Below are 15,551 nucleotides of genomic sequence, written 5' to 3'. Positions count from 1 at the left end.
AAAGGGGAAAATGCCATAATCTGTTTCACACCCCAAGTGGTCTTATTCTGATTCCGCCAATACAATTTTATTGGATTTTTAGGGCCATTGATTTGTAGGGTGGAAATGCTGAGAAAGGGGGGGTGGAAATATCATTCCCCATTTTGAAAACTGTTAAAAATTTGAATTAGATGCATTTCTAGGGCCATTGATTTATAGGCCACCCATGTGCACTGGTTATAGGCTTATAGCCATGGACATTGGCAACAAGTAATCTTAACTAGCAAATCAATAACCTATAATTGAAGAGAGTGTGTCACCTCCGTCTCCCGCAAGTCAGCTTTTCAACTTTTTTGTGAAGGGTTGAGACAAAAAAATATTTTTTTAGGCAGCTGTCTTGTATTTTGGCATTGATTAATTAGCCTATGAGACTTTTGTGTTTGCTTCTTGACCGAGAGGAAAGGAAAGAGTGTAGCCCTAATCAAAATAGTGAAATTCACCTCCCGTAGAGGTAGTGACATGCTTTTGTGCTGGAAAAAAATCTCCAGTCACCTTTCAGAATAGCATCAATTCAAAGCAATTGTTTTATATTGTTTGAAAAGATTGTGGTGCAGAACTCTGTGCTTCTCTCTTAATCTTTTGTTAATAAAGGGTTTAAAAGGATTAAGCAGATTGTTTACGTGAAGTTTTTTTTTTTTGTCGGTCAGCTGGGGTTAGGCGGACCCCTACCAGAATATAGATTAAAGAAAGATGTTACAGTAAAAGGTGTTCATGTGAAGTTTGTTGGAGGTAGGGAGAAAAGCTCCTTCTTCATAGTTTAATATACAAAATGCTTTATTCTTTTCCTGATCAACTGGTATTATTTTGCAAGTGAAGAAAGATCGAGATTAGATATTGGGAGGCAAAAGGCACAAAAAATCATTGATTGAACCAGAAAGACAAAACCAAACTCACGTTTTTCATGTTCTAGAGAAAGTTAGAAACCCATCTTCTCCCCAACTTTCATTAGAAAAAACCGGATTGCTTTAAAAAATGCTTCTTTTTTAGGATCTTGTAAAGTTGTCAAGCCCAACATGTAAAAGTTTAGTGCAATAAATGTATATTTTTAATTAACTACATACACAATTCCTGCTTTTTCGGGTTAAAAGGGGTTCAAAATAACTTAGGATAAGTGTAAGCAATAATTAGTTCCAAAATTTATTTAAATAATACCATAAGCAGACACATGTGATGCGCGCGGAGAGAGGATGGGTGTAAATTGAGAAGATTGAATTGTAATCCATGTGGGCATTTTAGGAATAATAATTCACATTAGTATGGTTCAAAATCTGAATATGTATGATGGGGTTTTAAGGTCATGCTTGTTTTGGATTTTGAGAATTGATTTTGAGTCCAAAACTGATTCTTGGAAAATTTGGGTGTCTGGTTCGCAGTTGTAGAATCAATTTTAGGCTCAAATCCATCCTACTTCCTAAGAAAAATACACATATTGGTGGATATAGAATCGATTTGATTTTCGCCCTCCCTAGGACTCTTTAGTAAAGGGGGTTGCTTTATCGCTCCATCTCTTGTTAAGTTAAGCAATATTTTGCCTAGATCACCTCAGTTGCGGGCTCTATACTTTTCCTCTAATCTAATCAAATGCTTAATTTTGGCAAGAATCAGTTTTTGACTCAAAATTGATTCCCAAAATCCAAAACAAACAGGATAAGGTCCTGACCAGTTTGGGTTTCGAGAATTGATTTTGAATCCAAAAGGCTCAAAATTGCATTTAATTTTGAGACCGATACCTAAATGTTACAAATAAGGTCTAAAGTGAAACACTTTTTGAGGGCAGGGGTAGTTTGGCAAATAACTGATGCAATTATGTTGGGAGGTTTGGAGAATTGATTTTGAGTCCAAAACTGATTATCGGGCTCAAAATTGCGTTTAATTTTGATTCCAATAATCAGTTTTGGACTCCAAATCAATTCTCAAAATCCAAAACGGGCAGGGCCAAAATTTAAACACTCTTTGAGGGGGGCTAGTTTGGGAAATAACTGATATAAATATGTTGGGAGGTGTTAGGGCCACCCTTTTATTTTGATATTAACAGTTAGCAAGGCTTTGATAGATGTAGATGACAAAGCAGAAGGTGATAAACTTCAGAAATTTCACTAATTCTTAGATGCAATTACAGTAATCAAAGGGTGCTTATATAAAGCACTTACATGATAAGCATAGAAGGGAAATCAAGATAATTATGGAAGAGAAGGAATCATAATCAAATCTACCTAATTAAATCTACTTTCCTAATCTTTCTTGCTTGCCTCTTCTTATCCACTCGCCTAATTTATCTAGTCTCCTCATTTAGCCAACTTACCCAATCTACCTCCAAGATGATCCAAAGGTGAGATCTTAACCCAATCCAACCGTTGGATCCCACATATTCTAACAGAAGGGGTCCTTATGGGTCCCCATATCTGATTCCAAGGGTCTTTTTTTAACGAGGCATGCTAATAAACTTCATTTTAAAATTACATACAAAATAATTTTTACAAATATTCAATTCAACTTCTAAGGAAATTTGAAATTTATAAGGAATTCAACTTATTCTAAACTCATCCGCCATTTAACAAAAGGGCGTATGGCTGACATCAGTAACCAAAAACCCATTTAGATAATCTCTCAACCATATGATTTTGAAATCAATATATCTCTCATACATTGTTTCACTATCTTTTTAATTTTCCTCTATTATCTACAAATTGTTTAGTAAACAAACAAATAAGTAAGTTTAAACAAATAACGAGTTTTTATTTACCGAGCAATGATAGATACAAGGGAGCCCTTGCATGAAGAGCCGCAAATTAGTTGAAAAAGTAAAATCAGTTACAAGGGAGCTCTTCATTGGTTCCAAGTCATTTTCAGTTACAATTTAAAATTAGTTGAAAAAGTAAAATCAGTTATATTTGATGACGTGGATCCAATCAAGAGCCCTTTTTTTGGCTCTTTATGCAAGGGCTCCCTTGTATCTATCATTCCTCTTATCTACCAATAGAACATTTATTATATGTTTAACTTTAATCCAAGTGTGGACATAAAAAAAAAAAAAAAAAAAAAAACTATCTATATTAAATTACCAAATTACCCCTCAACTCTTTAAGTGGGCCCTACCCAATGAAAAGGAATCGGCGAATGTTCTGTGTCGATACCAAGAAAGAGAAAGAGATGGTTACATATTGGGCCCTTCAAAAAAGGACAAAGAACACATGAAAAAGGGGTATTAGGGTGGCCCCCATCGACCCACCACAATTATTTATATTGTACACTTACAAGTGGTGGTGGGCCAACAGCTTTCTTCCCAAGAAGGGTATCTGAATTCTCAACTTGGTGCGTGGGACTTGCTAATAATATTTATCAGGCTAATGGAAAGTTCAATAGAACTCTAAAAACAGTGAAAGAAAAAGTTAAGAGTGTCATCATTAGGGGTGGACATGGTTCCGGTTCGAACCGAGGAACCGAACCGAACCGAACCGGCACATATGATTCGGTTCGGTTCGATTCCATATTTATATGGTTCGGTTCCGGTTCTGATATCCTGGAACCGATGGAAATTCGGTTCGGTTCTGGGTTTGGGATCCCGGAACCGAAAACCGAACCGAGAACCGACCCTCACCTTAAAACCCAATGCCTCATCGCTTGATAAAATCACCGCTCCCCTTTTAATTCACCCCTCTTTAACGTGTTGCTTTGCCTTTAAAATTTTAATTCACCCCCCAAATTTGTGCTTGATTATTCTAAATTTGTGCATGTTTGTAGGTCATATATAATTTTTGCATTGCCCAAATTTGTGCCTGACAAATTTATGCCTGATTATTCTAAATTCGTGCATGTTAGTCTTTGTAGTTCATATATAAACAGGACCGAACCCATGATAAATACGATTAGGCAAAATATCTACATTTGGTGAAGGTTGGGTAAACCCAGAACCGAACCGAACTGATTATATATGGTTCTGGTTCGGTTCGATTCCAAACATATATGGTTCGGTTCTGGTTCCAATTTCAGGGAACCGATTATATATGGTTCGGTTCTGGGTCTACCCCAAACCGAACCGAACCATGTCCACCCCTAGTCATCATTTCTAAGGTCGATTAAAAAATTTCTTATCTTCAAAGATAGGTAGAATGACGATGAACCTATCAAAAAAAACAAAGGTAGAATGACGATGGACATATATTATCCATCTAGTACTCATAACCACCCAAAAGCAAAAGAGAAAAAAATGCCTCGTACCCACAATAGCATGGATTGGGTATGAGATGAAGAAGTCCAAAGGCAAATCCAGCCACATACAACCAGCCAATGTTGGAACTTGGAAGGTAGTGCCCACTTATTTCAAAGGGAAATGATTGGGACAGCCACCTCTGGTATGAAAAATTTCCCATAAATACACTAGAGGGGCTGTCCCAAGTAAAAACAAAAAAGGGGCCGATACATCACCTCCCATTTCAAAAGCAAAAGCCAAATAGTACGGCTTTCATAATAGTCTCCGGATGAACAACAAATGTTTAGTAAAGACACTTATCGGGCCCCACTTCTGTCTGTGATCAAATCTGTTGATACGAACAGCAACAGTAAGTCCAGCAAAATGGTGTTGAGAAACACCTTGATCAGATGATCGCAAGCCCTTGATCCATAAAGCCCCATTTAGGGTTTTACTTAGAAAAGCTAAAATGCTTAAGCATGTAATCCTTTATCTTAGGCATTAGACGTCCTCCTTGGGGGATGGAACAAGGTCGCGAGGGTTGCCGATCAACGGTCTTGATTTCACATATCTGCGAACAAGATTACCTCTAATTATTGTTTGTGAAAGTGACTTTTTGGACAGTCATTCTCTTTTAGAGGAGAGATATTCTAAACTGAAAGGCAACCCTTGCAGAAATGGTGTACCATTGTAGCTGGTTCTTGTTTTTTGGCAAGGGTGCCCTTAAGTTTGCAAGCGCACCCTCCAGGAATGCTAAACTGAAGTGCACCATTGCAAAAACCAGAGGCAAGGGAACCCCATTTGATCCATTGGATCCAGGTCATCAAAGTGCATTTATAATAGCACTTGAAAATAATTAATAAACTTTGATGATGTGGATCCAATGGGGCACCTAGGGGTGTAAATGGATATTCAGAAATTCGATTACCGTCCGCATCCGAATCCGTTTAAAGCGAATATTATCCGAATCCGTTTCAAGCGGATATTATCCGAATCCGTTTATGAGATATCCGACTCTTAGCGGATGCGAATCTGGTAATTGGTATATCCAATCCGTTTAACATCCGAATCCGAAAAGTAAATCCTTTTTATTTATTAATAATAATATTATTAATATTTATTTTTAGTAATGACACACTATCTTTTCTTTCTATAAGAAAAGTGAATATTCTTTTTAGAAAAAATATATAAAAACAAAAATAGCCCAAACCCATTCCATCAAAATAGCCCAAACTCATTCCATCATATACAAAAAGAAAAAAGAAAAAACACAAAGACCACTACCAACACTATCATTCATCCCCATCGCCTCCCTCTCTCTCTCTCTGCCTTTGTTTTAAAAGGAAGAAAATGATCTCATATATTTTAGGGTTTGAGAGTTAATTTTGTGAAGAGAATGTAGAGGTCTAGTTTTAAGGTTTGGAAAATTCATTCGAGTAAGTAGGAGAAAAAAGATAAAGTGCTGCAATAAAATGTTCGAATTTACCGGATAAACGGATACGGATAATATCCGAATTCGAACAATATCCGACGGATACGAATTCGGTAATAGATATTAAATATCCGTCGAATCCGAATCCGAATTCGGATAGTGTATACTGTAATCGAATTCGGATATAGCCATATCCGCTCCGAATTCGATCCGTTTACACCCCTAGGGGCACCCTTGGGGCTGATTTTTACACCTCACGTTTTTATCATTCCCCATTATATGATACTGGGTTCACGTTTTCTATCATTTTTGAAGTACATCAAATCTTTCGCCATCCATGGCAGTCTGCCCTAACATGCAGATAAGGTTATTTTAATTCAATCTTTCTTGCATATAGTTATTTTAATTCCTATTCAGAAACTATTAAGTATAGGTAGGGCTTGTAACAATCCCACCCCATGGCCAAGACCACAGCCAGAACTTCCAGAGCTTTCTAAAGCAAGAACCAATCCACCAGTTTAATCTGAAATGCAAAATTCAAAATCAAATCCGCTTTACGCTTAACTCTAATAAAGTACGATTTGCAAAAATCTAAGATATGCTAAAACATCTCAAAATTCCGAATGGCAAAACCTCTAACAAATGGCTAGTCGCGAACTTTGCAGCATGTGCTCCTATGCACACCCCTATGCATCCGATCATCATCGACTGTGTCAGTACTGGTTCACAAAATAGTCTCCTTTTTAATATTATAATCAACGTTCAGAGTGGGTCTAGTAGAAGACCAACCAATTACAATAATCTTCAACAAAAAATCCATCAAAAGGGTTGTAAAGGTATATCAAAGAACATTAAATTTCATTATAAGAAAGGAAAGAAGAAAAGAAACAAAATGTTTGGAGGGCATCTGTTTCATTAACATCCAATGAGCTATATACCCAAAAGACAAAAGAACTAAATACACTTACTGAGCAGCAGTGTACATACATAAGACTCCCCTGAGACTAATAAATTTTCTAAACATAATCAGCTTTGTCAACTAAACGCACATGATGATCTGTAGTGAAACTGTAAAGATATTTGCAACCTGATCATGACTCAAAACATAGAGGATGATATATACTTTTGTCTTGGCATGAAAAACTGGGTCCTAGGATAATTTGATCGAACTTTGATTATAACAATAGAGCGTGACAATCAAAATCAAGCTCTTATCTTTTTACGCTAGTTATGGATGAACTTACAGATGGTATCCAGGATAGGTGCCGTGGTGTATGTTATTTGCAGATGACATAATATTAATTGACGAAACCAAAGCAGGAGTTAATGCTAAGTTAGAGTTACGGAGGAATTCAAAGGTTTTGGACACTGAGTAGGGCTAAGACAGAGTATATGGAGTGCAACTTTAGTAATGTAAAGAGGCGGGGCGAGGATGTAGTAAATATGACTGGACAGGAGGTACCTAAGAGGGATATCTTTCGCTATGTTGGTTCAATCCTACATAAGGAAGGAGAGATTGAAGAGGATGTTAACCACATAATAAGAGCAGGTTGGTTGAAGTGGAAGATTGCTTCAGGAGTTCTGTGCAACCGTAAAATACCTACCAAGTTGAAGGGAAAGTTGCATAAGACAATTCTAAGGCCAGCCAGGGGCGGAGCCACATATGCCCCCCCCCCCCACACACACACACAAACACAAAGACTTGTAAAATCCCTTTTGTGAGTACAAAAAGAAAAAAGGGTTTTACCGGCGTTCACGAACGCCGCTGGAAGGAAATATACATTTACCAGCGTTCAACGCTGAATGCTGGTAATGGTAGCCCGCCCCCCCCCCCCCCCCCCCCACACACACACACACAACAACAACAACAAAAATTATTCCGGCCCCCCAAGTGTAAATTCCTGGCTCTGCTCCTAACGCCAGCCATGTTGTACGGCTCAGAATGTTGGGCCACCATGAAGCAGCATGTGCATAAGATGAGTGTAGTGGAGATGCGAATGCTTAGATGGATGTGCGGCCACAGATAGAATTAAAAATGAAGACATCCGTAAAAAGGTGGGGTCGCACCGATTGAGGAGAAGATGAGAGAGCACCGCTTAAGATGGTTTGGACATATCCAACGTAGGCCTATGTATGCTGCAGTGAGAAGAAGTGACTCGTTCCAAGTTGATGGAATAAAAAGAGGTAGGGGCAGACTGGAAACAACTTGGGTAGAAACAGGGAGGAAAGACTTGATGGCTAGGAACATAATAGAGAACATGACCTTGCATAGGAGAGAATGGAAGAAAATGATCCATGTAGACGAACCCAACTAGTGTCAGGATTAGACTTGGTCAATTTGAGCCGGGTAGATCCTTTCACCTTCTTCATGAAAATTTTCTAAAGGATTCATTAGCCGACCCCAACTAGCTTGGGACAAAGGCTTAGTTGAGTTGAGTAGATCCCATAAAGATGCAGGAACCGAGTGAGCTTTTCGCAATAGTGGAAACCACAGCTCCATACTCTAGCACTAGATCTTGCAACTGTTTGTTGTGTTTTGTTGCTCCATGAAATAAAACAGTCATTCACCATGATACAAAAACCTCTCACTGATCTCGTATCTAAATCCCCAGCCCAATCACATTAGATTATCTTTCTACCTTTTCACCCCTTTGTGCTGAGCTGATGGGTCCCATATCAAGCGTGTCTCACAGACCTCATAATACTTTTGACTTTATAGATCTTCCTCTCTCAGTCACGTAATAACCGATCACGTAGCAACCGACAAACCTGATTTACTACACAAGTAATATCTGGTCTTGTCTTGTATATCTGAGGTACACTAGTGCTCAAACAGACTATGATAGGCAAGGTGGGTCTTTCACTTTATTGCCCTCTTTACCACTAACCTTCTCATTGGTGCTAACTGGTTTAGAACTCATCAATGAAATCTGTTGAAGAGATCAATAGCATATTTCTTTTGCACCAGTACCATCCCTCGGTTCTTTCCATCTCAACACCAAGATCTTTTATGCCAAAGTTCTCCTTAGACCATCCTTAAGATACTGAATCTCAAAGTTATCATTAACAGTGACTGATATCATCTATATAGACCAAGCTAGAGTCATTAAAGAGCGTGTCTGATGAAGAGTTAATTGTCTGACATCCTTCTTTACATCCCCTTCCTGTAAGAGCGTGTTTAGGCGCATTTTGCCCCTGTAAGATACTGAATCTCAAAGTTATCATTAACAGTGACTGATATCATCTATATAGACCAAGCTAGAGTCATTAAAGAGCGTGTCTGATGAAGAGTTAATTGTCTGACATCCTTCTTTACATCCCCTTCCTGTAAGAGCGTGTTTAGGCGCATTTTGCCCCTGTTCTAGCACTTAAATAGATTTGTTGACATTGCAGGCCAAATAAAAGGCTGGGAAAATAATGACGCAGAACATGATCTTTCAGTTGGAAGACACGATAGTGCTACATTTATAGTAAAAGAGAAGACATTGAGGAAGACATAACTTTTATGCTGGAATTGTGCTGTTAAGGTTGCAAATCGGATGATGAAAATAAAAGATTCATTAAAAAAAATGATGCAAATAAAAGATAAGACTCCCATGACAAAAGCCGCAAGCGAGGAACTTTCCTGACTGTGTATCCTTCACAAGCACACGAGTAAAGACAAAATAACAACGGAATCGAGAAGTAAGTTGAGACACTGATAATAAATGTCAAGGATCACATAAATATCAAGGAATGATTGTAAGATGGAATGCAATTCCATTTGTTCCCAGTCATTTTTATGACACATCAATCAAATAATCAAATCAAATATTATCATGGATTCTTCGCAATTTAAGAATTTGAGGTCAAGGGTACAATTCATGACTTATCACTCACAACACCATGAAAGAGGGCTTCTAAAAGTAAACAAAAAAGGCGACAACTTATGCTTGTACTCATATTTATCCTACCAAATTGTTATTTAAACAACTTGCACCTTGACCATCCCAAAGCAAGATCTAGTATTCCAAGAAACTACGTAAAGTAGAAGGAATTGTGGTAATTTGGAATGTGATTCCACTGTTCCCCGTCGTTTTTATGACACATCAATCAAATATTCAAATACCAAGCTTTTGCAGTTCTTTTTTCACAATTTGAAACCTTAAGGTCAAGGGTACAACTCAGCTTACCTAGTGAGAGGAAAATGCCATACAAGTGAGACATTTTTATAGCTGTAATATTTGGCTATGACTAAGTTTATAATGTGGTTTCATTCAATCAAAACAAAATTACCTAGTATAGACATATGTAGTGAATCTAAAATGTGCCTCCCACATTTTTAAGCCTTCGAGTGGAATATAGGGAAAAAAATAGGAAAGCAAACAGAAAATATTTTCAGCTAATAGAAATCTAAATGCCATTGCTAAAAGTACAACAACAGCCAAGATCTAGAATAGATTTAAACACTAATTAAACATCAATTCTATGACTCTGCTCAAAAGACAGTATTATGATGCACAAAGAATCAATGTGAAAAAACCACAAATAGAAAACAAATAGGGCATTTGAATCAAAATATTTGATGATCTGGGAAATGAATATTGAACATAGCTAAGAGAAAAACATGACGAATCACTTTTAGAGGAAAAAAAGCCTGACCTTTCAAAGCCACTGCATTGGATGAAAGAACAAAGACATCAACAATGTAAAGTGCAGGAAAAGGAAACTCCCAAACCTGTACATGAGCTCAAAGATACAACTAGATGAGGGATGCAAGATGAATAAAATAAAACTAAAAGAAATAAACGTTAAATGTTTCATTTGATAAAGTATTTAATTTAAATGGAATCATGATAGATAATTGAGGATAAACAATCATATACCATCATGGCTATGAGAAAAATCTTGAAGTAGCTGGAAACAACGATGGCCAGAAAAACTTCTTTGTACCTGAGCAGTTTAACAAGGCATGATAGTCAAAGTTTTGCATCAACAGGATCCATTTGAGGGAAGAGCTGAAAGCGAATCTTAGCGATCTTGTAATCACACACACACACACATACATTTTTATTTTTTTGGAGAAGATAACAATTATTATTAAGAAAAATAAAGATTACAGGTGCACATCTGAGGGTAAAGAGGACCTCTCATAAATCATAAAAGAGAACAGTAGAAGACCTAGATTTGGTTAAACAGTGATCCTGATCGTGTATATGATCTTTTTATTATAAGAAATATAGCGTAGGGAGAAGAAAACACCCCCAACTTAGAAGACCTCTTTGCACCATCTCTAGATAACGAGTCATCAAGTCATTTACTTCTCAGATAACAACTGAAATGAGATTTCTCTGACACCTTTTGCAATTTTTTTGACACCTCTTGCAATCTGATGTGTGAACAATTAGTGAAGGAATGCGTATTAATAGAATTGATCAATATCATCACCCCAGCTGCCCATGAGGATGTCAGGGATGGATAGACAAAATGTTTGCTGCTGTGATTTAATGTTTTCCATGTGATGTAATTTCAGCGGGCTTAAACACAACTTATGATGGGGAAAACTTGTCATCTACTTGTATATTCCTCTTGCAGTAATAAATGTCAATATTAAAAAAAAAATATCCATGCAACTGAAATCTTCCTTACTCTTTGAAACAGAGACGGATGTCATTTTATCGAAACAACAACCAACACATAAAGGTGCTAAACACCCAAAACCACATACAGTCACTCCAGAGCCAGCTGACAAGTGGCATCTTTCTGTTAGCTGATTATAAATGTTCCTTGAACCTGTCCAAGTAGTCAGAAAGTACTTTCATTTCTTACAATTGTGAAATTGGAAAAAAAAAGCAACACAATAAAATCAAACCCAGAACTAAAACCCCCAAAAACATGTGATGTTAGAAACTTGGTCAATCGTTCCTGGAGCCAAAAAGTCATAACTGGCCAGTGGCCACTCTTGAAACACAACGTAGGCAATCGAGTCTAAGGCCTGAGACAGCAGGTAAGATCTGATGTGGCAGGTAAATTATCTAGTAGAGCTTGATTGTGATGATTAATAGAACAATTTATTTTGGCTTCAGGTTACGGGCGGTTTATCAGTTTCTACAGACCTAGACAATTCCTTTAGGCTCTGTTCACTTCTTTTCCCTGGTGCTGTTTTCCCTGGAAAACAGCCCCTTTTTTCCCTGACAAGACCTTGACAAGACAGAATTTCTGTGTTCACTTCTTTTCCAGGGAAAAATATTATCAGAAGTGGAATTTCTTATTTAAAAGCTGAAAATGACGTGGAAATTGACTTTTTCCCTGTTACTCGAGATTTGATTTCCGATTAAATATATCGGAAAGAGGCTTTCCAAGGAAAACAAAACCTTTTCCTTGACAGTTTCCCTGGATTCCTTTTCCTTCTGCCATGTCACCTGGAAAGGAAAGGAAAACGAAATCCTTTCCTTTCCTTTCCGGGGAAAAGAAGTGAACAGAGCCTTAAGTGGAATTTTATGGCACAAAGAAGTTTTCCAGAAGTAACTACTTTCTATTTTTGCACAGATGATTTTGAGTAACCAAACTGTTTCTAAGAACCCTGAAATTGTTCTGCAAGAGGTACCAATCGTTTGCCTCCACCGAACATTCATTCTGTCTAGGTCAATAGAAAGAAAGTAGTTACAAAACAGGGACAAAGGATGATAGAGGTTATGTTGACTACCAACACCAGAGTCCAAAATCTCACATAAATCTCCAGGGGACTGTGCTTCTCCAATCACAACACCTGAGCTCCTCTCTATACCACCTCTCCATTCCACATGAACTTTTTCAGGACTATCACTAAATAGAAAGGCACTCTTGAGACTAAAAATAAGTTAAACCATTGTGTCGTTAATCTAGGTGGTCCTCCTATGAGAAAAATAAGATATTGGTAGAATGACCCTAAAAAACATATAAGAATGGCCATGATGACAAACACAGTTGGACCTCTAGGTGAAATTTAGAAGTAACTAAAATTTAAAAACACAATGAGAATTCAATAGTCAATACCAAAAGAACAGATGTTTTGGCTTCGAAAAAAATATATCATGAATTAAAAATCAATGGGAAGTTTATCTATTGGAATAGTGTCATAGGGAATTGCATATTGAAGTATCTAATTCCACCGGATGCATTTTCATCTTCATGCTGCCGCTACTAATGCATCTCATGTGACCCATCTCCTATTACTTATAAACGTTCTATTGTTTTAAACTCTCTTCTGTCAAATGAATAAAGTGAGAGCTAAAATTGCCTTCAAAGGAAGATTACTAACTAAAACAAGAACAATATCTTGCAAAATAGTATGAAGGAACAACTTTTTTTTTACCTAGTAACTGGCGAGAGTGAATTCAGCAGAAACCTTGATGGGAGAAGCAGAACAGAAAAAAAGACAAAATTTTCTAAAATAACCTCCGTCAACATCTACAAAGAAAAATTAAAAAACGCAGCTTAAAAACAAAGAAAAAACATAATTAATAAGAAATTATTAAATCAATCCAAGTTATTTTGCTCAATGAATAAACATACCTTTCCACATACCCAAATTGATGATAAAGAGGTAGTGGATGAACCCAAACCTTCTTTGCTATTATGTATAATCAGGTTCCTGCCTTGAATTGTTAAGGTTTTTAACATGACATATATAGCCGAATGTCTAAGAGAATCATAAATCATAACACAATGCTATAATGCTAAGCAAGATCAAAATTCTAGGAAAGGATACATAATTCAAAAAATAGAAGAAGAAAACTTGACTTCCACATGATGCCCTGCAAAGTTGCAATATAGTTTGCGAAGTTAAGAAACAGTGCAGGGGACTTCATTAACTACAATGATGCGTTCTAATGAAAAACCTTGAAAAGATGAACAATGAAAATCACCAGACAAACTAAAACTTTCAGTTTAGCTTACCATTAACCTTTAAGAAAAGATCAGCCATGAAGATACAACCACAAAGTCAACTCCTCCAAAAGCATAATAAATCATCATTCAAAAAAGAAAAAACAAAAACAAAAACATAATGACTGTTTACAGAACATTGGCCTAAACTTTTATGCAACTCAAAACTTCATTGAATATTATGAAAACATTACAGTATACCCAAGAAATTTTAAGAGAAATTTCATCAATTAGTAGGGGAAAAAAAGCCATTAAACTCAAAACTTCATTGAATATTAAGAAAACATTGCAGTGTACCGAAGAAAATTTAAGAGACATTTCATCAATTAAAAAAAAAACCCATTACAACAAGCCTATAAAAGAGCAGGTCACAGGTCCAAGGAGCTCAGAAAACATTTACATTCACAAGTTGATTAAACAGAATCGATTTTCAAGTATGAAGTCCAATGCAAAATTCAACCAATAACAGTAAATAATTATTTTTAGAGAGAAAAGTACTCTAAATAAATTCAAGCTCATATTCAAAAAGAAAAATAAAATTGCAGGTTCAATGGAAAGCCTAATTATACCTCGACGTCAACAGCATCGCGATTCAACAGATTATAGAGCAAATGCCGATATGCTTTCCTCTTGTGTAAAATCAAATCGATCAAAAGAATCTACATCAGAAAAAATCGTCATTAAAACCTAAAAGTACTTCATTTAATGTTACGTTTCAATAAAGAAAAAGCACAAAATAAGCTAAGCAGAGCGTAGAATTAGGGATTTTAAGGGATTTCTAGGGTTTAAGAATATAGCATACCGTGATCTCGCATTCAATGTATTCGTCTGCCACGACCTTACAGTTCTCCTAAGGGAATAACAATTGAATGAGAATAAGAAGAAAAAGAGAATGAAGAGGAGGAATTTATGTTGGAATTTAACGAAGAAGTAGAGAGAATTGTACGCTCTCTTACGCATTTCATCAAACGGATATTTCCAGGAGAATATTGAACGAACAGTGCCTTCACCTCACTTCCGCAATGAATGCATCGAAATTCCATTCCCTTCTTCTTCTCTGTCGATCCCGTACTTTCTCGTTTATGACTTAAAAGGAGAGTAGAAAATTCATTAGGTTTTAAGGGTTATTAGAAAGTTGCGATAGGGTTGCAGAACAAGGGTTAAAAAAGGAAGCAGAAGGGTTGGAAAAGGGAAACTCCATCGGGCAAATGGGTTTGAACGTGCAGCCCAAAAAACAACAGTGGAGCCCGCATTATTTTGGTGATCCAAACCGTTCATTTATTGGGCCATGACATAGATAGGGTGGGCCCAAAATATCTTCCCAATAGGATGATCCTAACCTTTTGATCCAGAGGTTTCTATGCTGTACCATCCATCTAAAACCTCCACAAATCCGAGAGTTAGTATCCTCCTATGGAGAAGAGTTTTCTACGCAAACCATATATACATCATGGCCCAACAAATGAACGGTCTGGGTCAGCCAAATAATGACACAGTTGAACAAAAGCCGGGATTACTAATGGGTTTTTCTTGCCACATTAGCAAAACTCCTGGCTTGGGTGCCAATATAGCATTGAATTTCATGTAGATTATACTTAACTCAGCTAAGCCTTTGTCCCAAACCAGTTGGGGTCGGCTAATAAATCCTTTAGAAATTTTTCATGAAGAAGGTGAAAGGATCTACCCGGCTCATATTGATTATGTCTTATCCTGAAATTAGTTGGGTTCGGCTACATGGATCAATTTCTTCAATTCCTATCCAAGGTCATGTAGAATATAAAAATAAAAAAGTTGGAATTTTGCTAGGATTTATTGGAATGACTCTCTATCTATATCTCTCTCTCTCTCTCTCTCTCTCTCTCTCTCTCTCTCTCGTCTCCACCAAGGGTTCATGGCTGCATATGTTGAGAGAGAGAGTACTCGTTGTACAAGTTACAACCGGTATAGGGGGGTGAATTTACCCGGAAGGAAGGCGAATTTACAGCC

At 37.0% G+C, this 15,551-nt stretch overlaps 1 protein-coding gene across 2 annotated transcripts; it reads right to left on the bottom strand.

Moving 5' to 3' along the window:
• Positions 1 to 4,179: 4,179 nt before the first annotated feature.
• LOC143879402 (protein ARV 2-like) lies at positions 4,180 to 14,805 on the bottom strand. Of its 2 annotated transcripts, none has more exons than XR_013251287.1 (11): positions 14,522 to 14,805; positions 14,368 to 14,415; positions 14,135 to 14,224; positions 13,390 to 13,435; positions 13,194 to 13,276; positions 12,994 to 13,088; positions 10,526 to 10,592; positions 10,302 to 10,377; positions 6,294 to 6,379; positions 5,893 to 6,183; positions 4,180 to 5,120 (listed from the first exon to the last, which is right to left on the bottom strand). XR_013251287.1 is itself a non-coding variant. In XM_077381776.1 (11 exons), exons 1-10 carry the CDS (start codon positions 14,606 to 14,608, stop codon positions 6,154 to 6,156), a joined length of 708 nt encoding a protein of 235 aa, XP_077237891.1. In that variant the 5' UTR covers positions 14,609 to 14,805; the 3' UTR covers positions 4,180 to 4,799; positions 6,116 to 6,153. The 2 variants fall into 2 exon arrangements, 1 of the variants encoding a protein (XP_077237891.1); XM_077381776.1 differs by having other exon boundaries at positions 4,180 to 4,799; positions 6,116 to 6,183.
• Between the last annotated feature and the right edge of the window lie 746 nt (positions 14,806 to 15,551).

The sequence above is a fragment of the Tasmannia lanceolata genome, unplaced genomic scaffold (assembly GCF_043159265.1).
Source record: "Tasmannia lanceolata isolate RefF3 unplaced genomic scaffold, GAP_Taslan_0.1 ptg000006l, whole genome shotgun sequence".
In the NCBI taxonomy this organism is placed as follows: Eukaryota; Viridiplantae; Streptophyta; class Magnoliopsida; order Canellales; family Winteraceae; genus Tasmannia; species Tasmannia lanceolata.
Note: the sequence above shows the minus strand (reverse complement) of the source record. Positions and strands in the feature narration are given on the sequence as shown.